Raw genomic sequence first — 15,486 nt, 5'->3', positions numbered from 1 at the left:
CATCTCCACTCTGCCTTGAAGGACACCAACACTTTGCCACTTTTCTAGCCGCAGTGTGGATTTGGGAAACGCCCCTAAGTGATAAGCAGCTTGCTGGGGCATAATTTGCGAGGCCGCCAGCTCCTCTGGTGTCCCGCGCACCAGCTCAGGACCCGACCAGGTGCACCCAGAGGGGCCCTGTGCGGGAGGAGAAGAGTTGCGGGCTTCCAGACAGGGAAGTCGGAGGGTAGCCGGGGTCTCCGGGGCAGGCGCGGGTGGTGGGAAGCTCCTAGGTGCATTCCAGTGCACAGGGGGAGGAGGGGCAGGAGGAGAGGTGCGGTCCCTTTAAGACCCCAACGCTCGCTTAGCCAGAGGAGGGGGGTGCAGTGGGGGCGCTGCGTGATGGGAAAGTCGCCGGCAGAGCCTCACACTTTCTCCCGATTTCTTAACTTTCGGGCCCCGGGAGCAGAAGTAGAGCCGCCGGGCCGGGGCGGAGACGGGGTGCGGGCTTGCAGCCGCTGCGTGCCCGCGGACTTCTCGCCTGCGTCGGGCGCCCGTCCTCTCCGGCCAAGTGGGGAGCGGGCGGCGGGCGGGCAGGTGGCCCCGGGCCGCCGCGCCCTCGCCTTGGCTCTGCCCCCGGGAGCCGAGCGAGCCGCTGCTCCCTCGTGGTGTAAGGGCGGTGATGTTTTTCCTCCCACCCACTTTTGAGTCCCCCCTCCCCCCTCGCGCGCACTCTAGCTCTCGCCACAACCTGCGAGCCCCAGACCTCGGAGGAGCGCCCCGGGGAGCTCGGAGCGCGTGGACGCGTGGAAGACGGAGCCGGCCAGTGGCCAGGTCAGTGAGCAGTGCCCGATGCCCGCTTCCTCTACCTTCCTTTCCAGCCTTTGCACAGGTGGGGCGTCTCCTGTTGGCCAGAACCGCCCCTGGAAGTTCCCCCCCCCCCGAGCTCCCCCCCGCCCCCCCGCCTGACCTGCCACCCCAACTGGGCTCTCGGGTCCAGCTGCTAGTGGCCATGGCCCGGCTGGAGGTGGGCTCCAAGGCGCCCGGGGCAGGTTAGGGACTCCGGATTCGAACTCACCACTTGCCGCTCCCCGCGGGGCCTGCATATCTCCATGGTCTGGCGCTTCAGGGGAGGCCACTTGGGTAGCCACCTAAAGGGTTTTGCAGTCCCCTTAGTTATCTATCCCCTGAGTCCCGACCCTTCTTTCTCGCTTGCTGAAGTGCCCTGGACCAGAGGGTGATTAATACATGCTAAAGTTAATGAAACAGGGTGGACAGGCGAGAGGCTCCTCTGTCCTCTGGACATCTGTCTCATTTTCCGCCCAGACCACTGGGGTCAGAGCTTGAGACGCTAGGCTCAGGAAGCAACGCAGCCCTGCCAGAGAGCTTAGGGCCTGGAAAGCCTGCCTTCCAGACCCTCCCGGCCCTGCCACTAACTGTGGGAATGGGCAGTTGAGTTCTCTGGGCTCCAGGGTGCCCATTTTGGAGGTGGAGTTGTTGTAGGGAATGAAATGAAATGATGGATAGCAAGGTGTTTTGCAAGCCAAACGCAAGGCATTGTTTGTCAGTCATAAGCAGCAGTGAAGGCAAGGACTCTGGCGGAGAGAGACACCCTGGGTTAGAAGTGCCGTTTTTCTGTGGCAACCCACCAGCAGCGAACTGAGTTTTTTCTTGTTGGGTGGTAGAGTAGGGAGAGGATTTCAGCTGGTGGACGTGGGCCCTGAGACCCCAGTGTCTTCTTGTTGTTTGTCAGAAAGAGAATTGCTACCCTGGGGACTGTCCCAGGAAGACAGTGAATGTGAGATTACAAGGTCAGTCAAGCCTCTCTGGCGGATTAAAGAGACACTGTGGGGCGTGGAGAACTGGCTGTTGTGCTCATCCCTTAGCCTTCCTTTGGGAATGTCGCTTTGGTTCTCTTCTACCCAGGAGACCTCTTCTGAGAATGTCCAGACTTCTGACACTTGATGGCCCAGATTGCCTTGCAGTTTCAGCTGGGCAAGGAGCCTCTGGTCCCTTTGCTTGATGCAAATGAACTGTGTGAATGCTTGTTTCATGGAGGCACCTTCATGGATACACTTCTTTAGACACTGACAAGTTTCTCGATCTCTTGTAAAGCCTCCTCCGCCCGCCCCCTCCCCAGTGTTAGTGGTGGGATCTTGTTTTCTTATTGGCTTTCTTGACCGGGGCCTGGATCCCCCAAAACGCGTGTCTGTGGCCACATTTTGAAGGAACCTGGAAAAGAGTCCGTGCAAGTTCAATGGCACAACAGCCTGTGTGAAGCAGAGAGTTAATGCAGAAATAACTCCAGTTAACTGGGTCAAAGTATAATTTGAAAAATTAAGGACAGTTTGGCTCTTTGCAAGTATAAGAGTCGGCATGTTTGCTGAGCAATGCTTGCTTAGGTTTATTGCTGCAGTCCCCCCAAAAATGTCTTGAACCACATCTCTCCCCCCGCCGAAAAGAAAAAGTTAAAGGGATAAAGAGAAATTGAACGGGGAGGAGTCCTGGGGAAGGAATTCTTCTCAGTTTATATTTCTGCACAGAATACAAAGACAGGGCTTCAGATCTTGTAAATCAAAAGTGAATATTTATAAAGCGATTCATTTTCTGATGTTCTCCATCACAGCCTGGGAGGCCACACAGATGACAGGAACGCCAAAAGAGATTAATTGCTCTCTCGTCACCAACTTTTCTATTTGCTCATAACATTAGTCGGGACCCAAGAAAAGCAAAAAAAATTCTGAGAGCCGTTTTCTTGCCAGCTTGAGTTATGAAGCAATGCTACTGTTCACTGAACCGCCCCCCCCCCCCATCATACAAGAAAAATAACCCTGTTGGTTCTTGCATGGGGCGACCTGAAAACTGTGGTTTCAAAACTACCCCCTGAGATCCATATGTGATTGTGATAAATTGGATTTCAGCGGTTAGAAAATCTTTCTCATTTGAAGGCTTGGGGGATAAGCTTATTAAAGTAGGCTCAGAAAGAACTTCGCTGGGGTGGGCAGCTGTGTTAAACTGTTCATGGAAATGATTTGCTTCAGAGGGCAGGGACGTTCTGAGTGATTGAAGCTGGGCCACAAGTTCATAGAAGGGACCAAGACATCAGAATCGAGGCCTTTGAGAGGCTAGGAACATGTTCATGATCAGTTCTTCTTTGGTTACGTAGCCGTAATTTCAAGCAATGGCTTTCAAATTACCCAGACAAGTTCATAGCATTTGAAGTATCTGCATCATGGCCCAAAAACCATTCGGTTCTCCAGAATGGTTATGTTGTATTCCTGCCAACTCTTTATACTCAATATTTAGGTTGGCCCCTCAGAAAAGATCAATGCACTCAGTTCCCATCCGGGGTTAACCCCGGATTGAAATGTGGTGTTTTTTGAACATTTAAATATGTTCAGATCATCCACTGGAACGTTTTTGCAAACTCTAGTGTCTATGGAAATGACCTGTGACTGGATCTGAGCTCTAGCAAATGTTCTGTGTTCTAAGGCTCGAAGGTTTAAGAATTTCCACCCCTTAGACTAGAAATGCAAGTCTCCTACTTTTCAGAATTATAGTTGCTCTGATGGCCTTTGGCACAGCGGTATAAGGCAAACACGTTACCTATTTAAATTGGCCTAATTTCCTTTGAGGATGGCCCGTTATAAAGTTCTGTTTCACAGTGGACTTCATGTGAAAGCAATATGTCTGAACGGTAAAGGTATTTAACTGCATCCATTTGCTAATTACATCTGTCTTTTCCAACATAAGTAGCCAAACTGAAGATCTTTATAGATCTTGTGGAGGACACAGGAGAAGTATTATTAACCAATTTGTGCCTCATCGCTGAAGCTAACATGAGTGAACTTTCATTTCAGAAATTGTTTGGGTCCCGTGCCTACTATTTTTATCTTGGTTGCCAAAGTAGCCGTTTTGCAAATCCATTTCCCTTTTCTCCCAAAGAAAAGCTCCTGAGAAATCAACTCTAATTCTGTTAAAAGGAAGATTTCAAAATTTATTTTTATTTTTCTATGACTTGCCTGTAAGGATTTTTAGCCTTAGCATTGGATAGGAACGCCTGTTCATCTGCTTGAATTTCCCCCCATGATCTTTGCAAGACCGAAGAGGCAAGTTCTCTTTCTGACACGGGAAAACAACGCTTACGCTTACATAAGTTCTCCAGCATTCCCCCCCCCCCCCCCGCCCGCGCCAACACGTTAAAAGCTTAAGCATCAGTGATCTCCACCAGTTTCAGAGGATCTAAGTCTTTTTTTCTGCTTTCTCCCCAGGAGCTTGAATATACTGGGCCCTGACAGTTTTGAGTGGCCTCTTGCAGTGACCAAAATGAGAAAAAAGTGGAAAGTGGGGGGCACAAAGTGCATCTTTTCCTTGTTGCTGTTCTTTCTTTTCCTAGAAGGAAGCAAAACAGAGCAAGTAAAACGTAAGTGTCTCCCGTTTAAGAAACAAGATGCTTTCTTGTAATCTCTTTGAAAATGTGGTTATAATCTGTAGGGATTGAGATTTTGCCCTAATGTGGCCATATACCATTATTCTATTATTGGTTTATGCGTGAGTTGATACAACAACGAGAGCTTTGAATCGGGTAGACTCAATTTGGGGCTGTTTTTCTGATTATCATATAGTTTTCATCTCATAGAACACATGACATATTAGCCTGTTTTCCTTTTCCAGTTCTAAACTGTACAAATCTCATTCCATTTTACGTAACTCTAGAAATATCTGACAGATGAGCTGGATTTTTTCCCAAATTTCAGACTCTTCAGCAAAGGTTTTCAGTTTATGAAAAAAAATAACACAGAAAAGAAAAAAAAAGAAAAAGAAAAAGTAAAGCAGGCCCTGCCTATTCCCTTATGCTGAAAAATGAAGAAGGAAAAAACCCTTCACATGAACTGGATTCAGATGAAAAATCCTTTGAGGAAATTGAGATTCCAGGGACCGTGAGCAAATTGGATGCCGTTTATTGAAAGAACGTCCCCGCAAAGCCAGGGAATATTTCTAGAAAGTCAGCGATCCGTGTGATGGGCTAACACATTGGAGAAAGCGGAGTGGCAGGAAGGGGGGATAATTAACCCTCCTTGCCTTCACGTTCAGGAGATTTATGCATAACTGTTGGCATCCCTGCTCTTGTTACGAGCTTTCTGCTGAAAGTAGGAGCCTCACCTTCTTTGGGCCACTTGCAGCCCTCTCTGAGGTGGACCCTTGCTCTAAATTTGAAGGAAAAGCCCTAGCTCTAGTTCCCCTTTTTGGCTGCATCAACAGAAGCACAAAATGGAGTTGGTCCAAGAGGGGCATTCTCTGCTCCACTGAACTTATTCATGAGAAGGAACCGTGAAAATCTTCTTGGTAGGAGCTGAAGCAGCATCTGAAGCCCATCGCTTAAACATTTATCTCCTTTATCAGCACAAGTTTCATAGATCAGGCATGAAGCTTGCTGACAGGGAGGACGGTGTGTTTCTGTCTCACTGTGATTTTCATAGTAATCTCAGTCTTCTTCCCGAGACAAGCGGTGCTTTTGATTAGGCTTCTGAGCAGGAGTGGCCCGTGGTGATGACCTAGCATGATGGGGACACAGGAGGAAGTTTAGCAGGGCACAGTACCAGCAAGGAAACTTGGATTGGCCTCTCTCCTGTTTTCCTCCAATGACCTCCCTCTCCCTCCAGAAAGCCCTCCTTTAAATTTTTTTTTTTCAACGTTTTTTATTTTATTTTTGGGACAGAGAGAGACAGAGCATGAACGGGGGAGGGGCAGAGAGAGAGGGAGACACAGAATCGGAAACAGGCTCCAGGCTCCGAGCCATCAGCCCAGAGCCTGACGCGGGGCTCGAACTCACGGACCGCGAGATCGTGACCTGGCTGAAGCCGGACGCTCAACCGACTGCGCCACCCAGGCGCCCCCAGAAAGCCCTCCTTTAAGTGGACGTGATAGAAAAGTTGTCCATCCATTCTCAGCTCCACTTACAACCCAACTGGGCCTAAAATCCTTGCTCTCTTAGGAAGAAACTTCCCTTATGACCTGTTAGCGATGGCGTCATAGGGGAAGCTTGCAATTCTTAGAAGACCGTCTCTTCTGGGAGGTCTTCCATAGATATAAAGAATTGAGGAGTACTGTCCATGAAACTTGGAGCTTAATGAACCAACCAAGGAAAAATAGGACTTACAAAATATTTACAGACCCCAAACTATCACTTTATAACATTTCCTGCTGCCTATGAATTTGTCCCAAGCCCATTGGATATTCAATTGGTGTCAAAAGGATTATATAGTAGATGGTCTAGGGCATCAGTTCTGTTCTAGTGTTTCAGGCTTTCGGTCAGATGATGAGGCTCATTCCCTGAATGAGCTGCTCAGCATCATTCTGTGTGGCCACACCCACTGTCTCGAGGACATGTACACAGTTATCTCCACTAAAGGAAATCTTAAAGCATATGCCCTCTGTATGTTGCCTTGATACACGCAGATGCACACACACACACACACACACACACACACACACACGAGGCATGCGCAGAGATTTATATGGAAGCTCCAACAATGAGAAGGCAGAAGCAGTGGAAATGTCGGTCCATTGGGGAATGGTCATATAAACCATCTGTGTAATGTGTTGTCGTGCTACCATTGAAAACGTTGCTTATTACAAATTTGATGACCCTACGCAGTGCTTAATTAATTTGTTCTGAAATTTCCTAAGTATCCCCAAACTAATAATACTCCTAGTACAAAACAATCTGAAAGCACCTGAGCTTTACAAAAAAACGCGTGTCCCTCAGCTACCAACCAGAGGCAGCCATGACTCATAGTTTACTATGTGTTCTTCCAAACTCTTTTTCTCTGTATCGTAAAAACCTACGTAAGTACAGGTTTTGTTTTTGTTTTTTTTTTCTTGGCGATTGTACGTATTTTTCTGTAACCTTTCTTCAGAAGTGGGTCTAGGACATCCTTCCATGTCAGCACGTTGCAATACAACAGTACCGTATTCTTTCTAATGCCTGCATAGTTTCCAGTTGTGTAAGTGTGCCATGGATTACTTACCCATGGTATAGACTATAGCTATAGCTATAGACACTTAGATTGTCTCCAGTTTTTGCTATTACAACTAAGGTGTTAATGAACACCTCCAGGCATGTAGGCAAGTATTTGTGGGGAGTACTTTGGTCAAAGTGGATGTTCAGTGTTAATCTTGGTAAGCACAGTCACATTGTCCTTTGAAGAAGTTATCAATGTATACTCCCACCATCTGTGTATGAGAGTCCTTTTCGAATTCTTTCCCCACAAGTATAATTACTCTTTGTATCTTGGAGCCAATTTAATAGGAGAAATCATACTTCAGGTTTGCTGCACTATTTTCTTATTCTGGAGTATCTTTGCAATTAGTTTTTAGAATATTTTTAAATGTTTATTTTATCTTTGAGAGTGCATTGCCTATTTTGCAGTTAGGTTGCTTGTCTTCGTGATCCATCAAAGCATACATATTAAGGTTTTGTTATTGCAAATCTTGCTCCTGACCTTTTGTGTTCAAAATATTATTTTCCCCTTTTGCCATTTGCTTTTAACTTTAAGTTGTACCTTCCCATATGGAAGGTTTAAATTTTTGTGTGGTTGGATCTGCTATTTATTTCCTTTACGGCTTCTGAATTTCTTCTTGTTTCTTGGGAGACCCTTACCACTCATTCTATTATATTTTCTTCTACTGCTTGCATAATTTGGGGTTTTACCCGTAGTTCTCTACTTCATCCGAAATTTATAGTCATGTATAGTGGGGAGCTAATTTTTTTTTTTTTATCTGTGACTGGTAGGTTCATGACTTACTTTTGCTCATCTTTGTGCTTCTGGAGTTTCCACAATTGGCAAGTATTACTTTAAATTTTTTTTTTTTTTAGTGTTTATTTTTGAGAGAGAGAGAGAGAGAGCACGAGTAGGGGAGGGGCAGAGAGAGAGGGAGACACAGAATCCGAAGCAGGCTCCAGGCTCTGAGCCGTCAGCACAGACCCCTACTCAGGGCTCGAACCCACAAAATATGAGATCATGACCTGAGCCAAAGTCGGTCGCTTAACTGACTTAGCCACCCAGGCGCCCCTAATATCACTTTTAAAACAAGGATAAAAATCTGGGGAAACTCCAGGAAATGTGTAAGTGTAAGGGTAATAAATCCTCACGTCTCTTCTTGCTGCCTGATGCCATTTTACACAAGGAAGCCAAGGTTTTTGATCCTTTGTGGGTTGATTTCAGTGTAAGCTTCTAGGTCAATGCAGATGCTGTGTAGCCTGTTTCCCTCCTATCCTGGGCATCAGAGTGTTAGGAGGGGGCGTGCTGTTATGGTCAAAGATGCTCACTCGGTGTAGAATCTGAAGAGGTCTGCAGAAAATGCCGCATTTGCAGAAAGCTGTTTTCACAAGGAAAGTTAGGGGTGGTTGCTGCCACTTCCTAATAGCTGATTAGTCGTGGTAATGTTCCTGTCACAGGAGACGAGAAAGGCTCAGGAACCCGGGAAATACTGATGGTGCATTGCAATGGACGAACGAGCCATTTGTGGCTTCTATAAAAGTTTGTTACTTTCCAGAATCAGCAAGGTTTGAGGTCTTTAGCTGGGGAAGAAAGTCTTTCTGTAACTCCATTATGCTCTGTTGTTAAAGTTGTCGTCAAAGAGGCCCGGAAGCTCTTTTGAAGTTCAAAGGAGCGTGACATTGAGTGCATAATATTCATGCAAATATGGGACAAATGAGCTCAAGAGTTTGCCTCTTCTGGCAGTTCTAACTTAGGTAATGAACTATTGATCAAAGTAGGTGGAAGAATTGAGTGTCAGGAATATTCACTTATGTATTTCAAAAGGGCCTGCCTGTGCCAAGTCTGGCAAAGGTTCTGGGGAGAGAGAGATTGTTCATGTATTTCATGGAGTCCATTCCTGCTTTCTTAGGTGAGTTAGCTGGATCTTCTCACTCGTTATTTCTCTTCAGGAGAAAAGCTTCCCCACATTCATATATTGTAAAGATGGGCCTCCTGTGGCGCCTGCCCGGAGCTTCTCTGTTGTGAAAACCAACCAGAGAGGTTTGCGTTTTCCTCTTCCAGATTCTCTCTTGGACATTTGAGGCGATGATTGGACAACAGAAAGAAGCAAGCCAAAGAGTAGACCCATTCTCATCTTTGAAGCTTTTGTAGTAGAAGTGGACGAAAGAGAGAATACTTTACATTTAGATACCTCGATGCTTTTCACAGTACATTCTTAATTTTTTAATGTTGGGGGTGCCAGTGGGGTTGGGTGTGGAGGCTCTGGTGTTATCCTATTTTTTTTAATTAAAAAAATTTTTTAATGTTTATTTTTTGAGAGGGAGAGAGACACAGAGTGTGAGTGGGGGAGGGGCAGAGAGAGAAGGAGACACAAAATCCGAAGCAGGCTCCAGGCTCCGAGCTGTCAGCCTGGACCCCGACGTGGGGCTCGAATTCATGAACGGCGAGATCATGACCTGAGCTGGAGTCGGACGCTTAACCGACTGAGCCACCCAGGCACCCCTCTGGTGTTTTCTTAGATCCTAACCCCCACGCCGTGACTTGCTTATATACCTTGGGAATGTGACTTAACTTCCCCAGCTGTACTTTCCTTATTACTACAAGTATAGGAAATCCTACCACGATGGCCATCAGCACAGTCACTTGAAAAATAAAGGAGATCATGTACACCGAGGGCCCTGCGACAATCGCTGGCACAGTTAGGCTTGAATGAGAGGTAGGTCTGAGAGTAACTCTCTTGCAATCCACATGATATTATACCTTTAATTTTTCAATGAGAAACTTGAAACCCAGCAAGGTCAAGTCCAAGCCAGGACCGGAACTAAAACCCAGGTCTTCAAATTCCGTGTTCTGCTCCCTACCCCCCAGTTTGCCTCTAGCCGTTCTCTGGAGAAGCCAGTTCATTCTTTTGAAGAGAAGTCCAGTCCTTTGCACATGGCAGCCACTTAACACATAAGAGATGATCCAAAGGAATGAATAAGGAACTTTGTAACCAGAATTCCTAAGAGAGGCCATTTACTATTTGGGAGTTAAAAGGGACTAGCACTAACATTATTCAGGAACCTAAAATAAGTTAAGCCAAAGGAAATTTGTGAGGAAGGTTAAAAATATGTGCCTTTATGTCCTTGCTTCTGAGATTTCCCTGACTTCTCAGTAGGATTGGAATGTCCTCAGAGTCCAGTGGAAAGAGGACTGTGCTTTAAATCAGGAGACCTGGTTTCTGGTCAGTTCTTTTTGCTTGCTGTGTGGTATTGGTTGAGTCATTCATGGTCTCTGAACTAAAGAGTCTCGACTTGTAAACTGAGGATTCTTGCTTTCTGGACGGCAGAGTAAAGGACACCAGGATAGGCACTGAGGAGGTGGGACAAGGGAGAACAGGGCTCTGGGTTTTTAGGTGCTTGGAACACACCTGGAGTTTTATCATTGTCGCAGAGCCATTGCAAAGAATACTATTTGTTTAAGATTTATAACCTGCCTGCATCTAAAAAGGTTAGATGCAAGTTATGTATGAAAGCATAGTTGCAAAGCTAACATTTTTAAAGATGAAATAAAATAGAGCCCTTTTGAAGAATGTAGGAAGAGTAGATGTTTTTAACACCTGGTTTGGTACATTAGAGTATTCACACTCTAAATTTGGCTTGTGCTTCTGGAAAGATAAAAAGAGGGGTTTGGGGGCTGTTGGCAACAGAAAAATTACAGTTTCATCTACAGTGATTATTCCCACCTCCCACCCACTCAGGCAGTATTGATCATGGGATGTTTGAATAAAGCACATTTGGATAGTACAAGGATTCCGTCTGTAACCTTGGTTTCAGAGAAGAAAGAATGGCCTTTCTTCATTGACTCTCTGTAAAGGAAGAGGGCAACTAGTAAATTATAACTCAGTAAAGGTCTTTCTGTAAGTGCTAAGGCAATGTGGTCCAGACACTTTTAACTTTGGATGATCTGGACGTACGTAGACTAAATTGTCAATTACAAGGCGCCCTAAGCAAGCTTTATATTAACGTGATTTTTTTCTGATTTTATTTTTTTTTTATTTTATTTTTAAAAATTTTTTTTAACGTTTATTTATTTTTGAGACAGAGAGAGACAGAGCATGAACGGGGGAGGGGCAGAGAGAGAGGGAGACACAGAATCGGAAGCAGGCTCCAGGCTCTGAGCCATCAGCCCAGAGCCCGACGCGGGGCTCGAACTCACGGACCGTGAGATCGTGACCTGAGCTGAAGTTGGACGCTTAACCGACTGAGCCACCCAGGCGCCCCACTGATTTTAAAATAGTTGCTCAAAAAAAGCTAAGTCACCTCTGAAAAATAAGAAAATAAAATAGATTCTCATTGTTAACATTCATTAAATTTTTTTATTGTTTATTTTTAAGAGACAGAGTGTGAGCTGGGGAGGGGCAGACAGAGAGGGGGACACAGAACCCGAAGCAGGCTCCGGGCTCTGAGATGTCAGCACAGAGCCTGACGTGGGGCTTGAACCCATGAACCTCGAGATCATGACCAGAGCCAAAGTCGGACGCTAAACCGAATCAGCCACCCAGGCTCTCATTGTTAAACATTCAGAAGACACATAAAAATAAAACAAAAGTCACTGGTAGTCTCAGCGTGTAAGGAAATAGCTAATTGGTATATACTCTTCTAGTCTTTTTTTTTTTTAGAGCATTTTCCCACAATGCTTTTTTTAAATTTTATTTTTGATAGAGACAGAGCACAAGTGGGGGAGGGGCAGAGAGAGAGAGAGAGAGACAGAGAGAGAGAGAATCTGAAGCAGGCTCTAGGCTCTGAGCTTTCAGCACAGACAGAGCCCGATGCGGGGCTCGAACTCACAAACCAAGAGATCATGACCTGAGCCAAAGTCGGACACTTAACCGACTGCGCCACCCAGGCACCCCAAGTCTTTTTTTTAATGCTCAGCTATATGTGTGTATTTTCATACATACATGTTATTTTACAAAACGAAGCCCTGCCTTGGAACCAGTTTGGTTCATTATGTCACTTCACATCTGATTCTCTAAAATGCACCTGTAATGGTGATATATCCCATTCGTTTGAAGAAGAAAGCTGGGCGTTTGAGATATCTGTCTGTGGCAGGGCATGCAGAATCGATTCTGTTGTGACGAGTTCAAGAGCACACATCTTGAATTCTTGACCAAATAGAAAGCAAACCTCCTTTAGCAGACACTTGTGCCGCTGAGGTGCTGATAGGAAGAAAAAACAAGAGCTTTGATTTTTACCCAAAGTCCTGGGCCAGAGGACATGTAAGAGATGATTTTTGCCGGAAAAATATTCAGGTCAGGTTTTACTGGGCCAAGCAGCTTTTCTGTGTAAAAGGGTCTCCACGTGGCCTTATAGTAGGGACTAATGAGAATACCATCAACTCCCAGTTATCCATGCTAATGGGAGCCTAGAAGAGAACAAGAAATCGAGATTTCATGGAGTATCTCCAGTTCTTATCGTAGCCAATGGTGTGGTCTTACTCACGGTCAAACCTCTTGAAATATAAGCTCTTTTCTTCTCATGAGCTTACCCACCTGCTGGCAGACAATTGAAATGCCCCAAGGCAGATAGTGGGAGGGCCATGATGGGCACAGGCTGCTCGATAGATATGCATTTGAATTAATTTTGGGAAAATGATCTGACAAGTAGGAATAGGGTAATTAACCCCAGATACACAGGAATAAGCTGTATATATAGGATGGAGAATTTGCCTTCTTCCTGGCTTTTCTTTTTCACTGGCCTCCATAACCTGGAAATGAATTCTTAAAACCCTGAGGAAATCTCATAGAGACTTCAATTCCAGAAACCCAATTGCCAGAGAAATAGGAGACTTTTTTATTTCCTGTAGCTACTATATCTTGTCTTGCCCTTCTTGCATTCTGCCTCACGTCTAATAAATGAAAGAAATATTTCTTCCTTTATTTTTTCGGCCTTATTACAGTGTAGAGTAGCCTTTAACAAAATAATTAAAAAGGAATCTGTTTACTTGACTTGTCTGCTCCTATAACAAACAGCAGAGATTCATCTCTCTTTACACTGACTGTATGTGTTATAATAAAATAAATATTATTGGAATACTTGCATGATGATGTGTCTAGAGTAATAGCTCTTATCAAAAACAGTTCTTAAGAATGTTTTCTTGCTTTTAGATTGGTGATGAAGTTATTGCCCTTTTGACCTAGTCCTGGGCGCTAGACAGCAATGGTTGGGCAAAACGTCAATGGCATAGTGGCACATCTCTGTTGTCTACTTTTTATCATTGTTTCTGTGAACAGGGGCCCCAAAAGTAGCAGGGATGAGGGCCAGCCAAACCATCTGAAAAATAGCTATGATGCTGCAGGTTGAAGGTCCAACTCAAACGTTAGCTGCAGTTCCTTTGGGACCAAGTTCTCCTCGCAGATACCACTAGTCAGTGGGAAGTCATGTATTGTCCAGCTGGTATCTGTCAGCTACTGGCTAGTGATAAGCTTACTGTACTTGCCTGTATCTTCTAGAAGTTAGTGAGTCATCATCGTTTTAATAAAATCAGCTCACGTGTGCGTCTTGTCCAAGATGATCTACTGGGACTTGAGGTGTGTTCAGTTATGCTGCACAACTCGTTGGATTTCCCCCTGGGGAATGCCAAAAACTTTGGAAAAGTTTAGACTTAGGAGCATGCGCTGAAATTGACTTTTATCATCACTTCTTAAGATTGATAACTGTTCGGCATACTCCTTGAGAAATCAACTGTAATGGTGCCAGCCGCTCAATCCTAGACACCCATGGTAAAACAGGTCTTCGAACTTACAGGGTTTACTTTTGTTCTGTGCTTGAAAAAAAAAATCAGTGCTGGTAATTGCAGAAGCTTTGTTTAGTGACTCCAGCGGCATTACTGCTCAACTCCTTGTCTGCCTCCAGTTCCTGAATTTGCTCCTTCCACGTGTTTGTTGGTTTCTATCTGGGGCATAATTGGCCAAATCCTATATTGCTCAGATAATAGGAACAATGACCCTGATGAAACACTATTATGTTTGCAGTTAAGACCAGGTTTCAATCAGAAGTTAGTGTTTGAGAAAGATATTTTCATCAAGAAGCATAGTTTGTAAGACACTGGTACCGTCATATGGAAGAAATGCCATGTGAGTATTATGAGGTTTAAAGAGGATGAAAAAGAACTTTCCCCTGGGCTAATCTATCTTCCCAACTAGATTTCAAACCCCTTAGCAGCATGGGTACTATTTTTTTTTTGCCTTGTAAACACATTTTACAAATTATTGAAGTATAATTAGCATACAATGTTATATTTGTTCCTCGTGTACAACATACTGATTCAACAACCACTGTGGAAAACAGTATAGAGATTCCTCAAAAAATTAAAGATAGAATTACCACATGGTCCCGTAATTCCACTACTGGGTGTTTACCCAAAGAAGATGAAAACTCATTCAAAAAAAAAATATGTACTTCTCTGTGTATCACAGCACTATTTACAATAGCCAAGATATGGAAACAACCCAAGTGTAGATGAATGGATAAAGAAGATGTAGAACACACACACACACACACACACACACACACACACACACACCAAGGAATATTACTCAGCCATAAAAAAGAATGAGATCTCGCCATTTGCGACAACATGGATGGGCCTACAGGGTGTTATGCTAAATGAAACAAGGCAGACAGAGAAAGACAAATACCATGTGGATTCACTTACATGTGGGATCTAAAAGACAAAACAAGCATGGGTGCTATTTTATACATCATGCCTTTAGCACTGCGATAGATACAAAAAATGCATAATAAAGTCAGCCAGCTGTACCAGTTTCTACAGTCTATTTCGTTATGACTTGACTTTACTATGGACAACATCTGATTCTTTCAAAGGTGATCAAAGATGTTTCAAAGGTTTAGTGGAAGGGTAATTTGAGAAAGTGTTAGGCAAGAATGTGTGGAAGCCCTTTATTTTCCAATTTCTAAGAGTGGGTGACCCGTACCTTACAACTATGTTACTGGAAAGGCAGAGTCCTACCGTGGTTACAGTCCTTGGGTCTGAAGCCAGACTAATTAGGTTTGAATCCCAGCTCCATACCCTGACTAATCATGTCAACGTGGGTAAGTTACCATATCTCCCTGTGCCTCAGATTCCTTATCTGTAAAATGGGAGTAATAATGGAAACTACCTCATGGGGTTGTTGTGGGAATTTAGTGAATTCGTATATGTAAAACCTTTAGAACAGAGCTGGGCTTTTATAGGAAAAGTGCTCAACGAATATTAGCTCAACCAATACTGATTTTGTTATTACTGTTATCACCATTTTCATCTGGCTCTGCCACTTAGGACAAGGTTCCCTGGCTGCTTTTTACACTTATCAGCTACCTCTTAGACTGAGCCACATTTAGAGCAGGAAAATTCAGATCATTCAGATTTCACACTTTGTCGAGCAACACTCTTCAGAGACTGAATCTGGGGGGAAATGGAGTCTTGACTGAAACAGGTTATTTTTGGTTGATCTATGGAT

At 44.5% G+C, this 15,486-nt stretch overlaps 1 protein-coding gene across 4 annotated transcripts in view; it reads left to right on the top strand.

The window, feature by feature from the left end:
- The first annotated feature begins 574 nt into the window (after positions 1 to 574).
- CHRDL1 (chordin like 1) overlaps positions 575 to 15,486 on the top strand; it is a 117,748-nt gene continuing 102,836 nt past the window's right edge. For all 4 annotated transcript variants that reach the window (XM_049644191.1, XM_049644189.1, XM_049644190.1 and 1 more), the window contains exons 1-2: positions 575 to 813; positions 4,251 to 4,402. In XM_049644191.1, the coding sequence (XP_049500148.1) occupies positions 662 to 813; positions 4,251 to 4,402 (304 nt within the window). In that variant the 5' untranslated portion in view covers positions 575 to 661. The remainder of the gene's footprint in view (positions 814 to 4,250; positions 4,403 to 15,486) is intronic.

The sequence above is a fragment of the Panthera uncia genome, chromosome X, assembly GCF_023721935.1.
Source record: "Panthera uncia isolate 11264 chromosome X, Puncia_PCG_1.0, whole genome shotgun sequence".
Classification (NCBI taxonomy): Eukaryota; Metazoa; Chordata; class Mammalia; order Carnivora; family Felidae; genus Panthera; species Panthera uncia.
The sequence above is the reverse complement of the archived record's forward strand: the minus strand, read 5'-3'. Positions and strand labels throughout refer to the sequence as shown.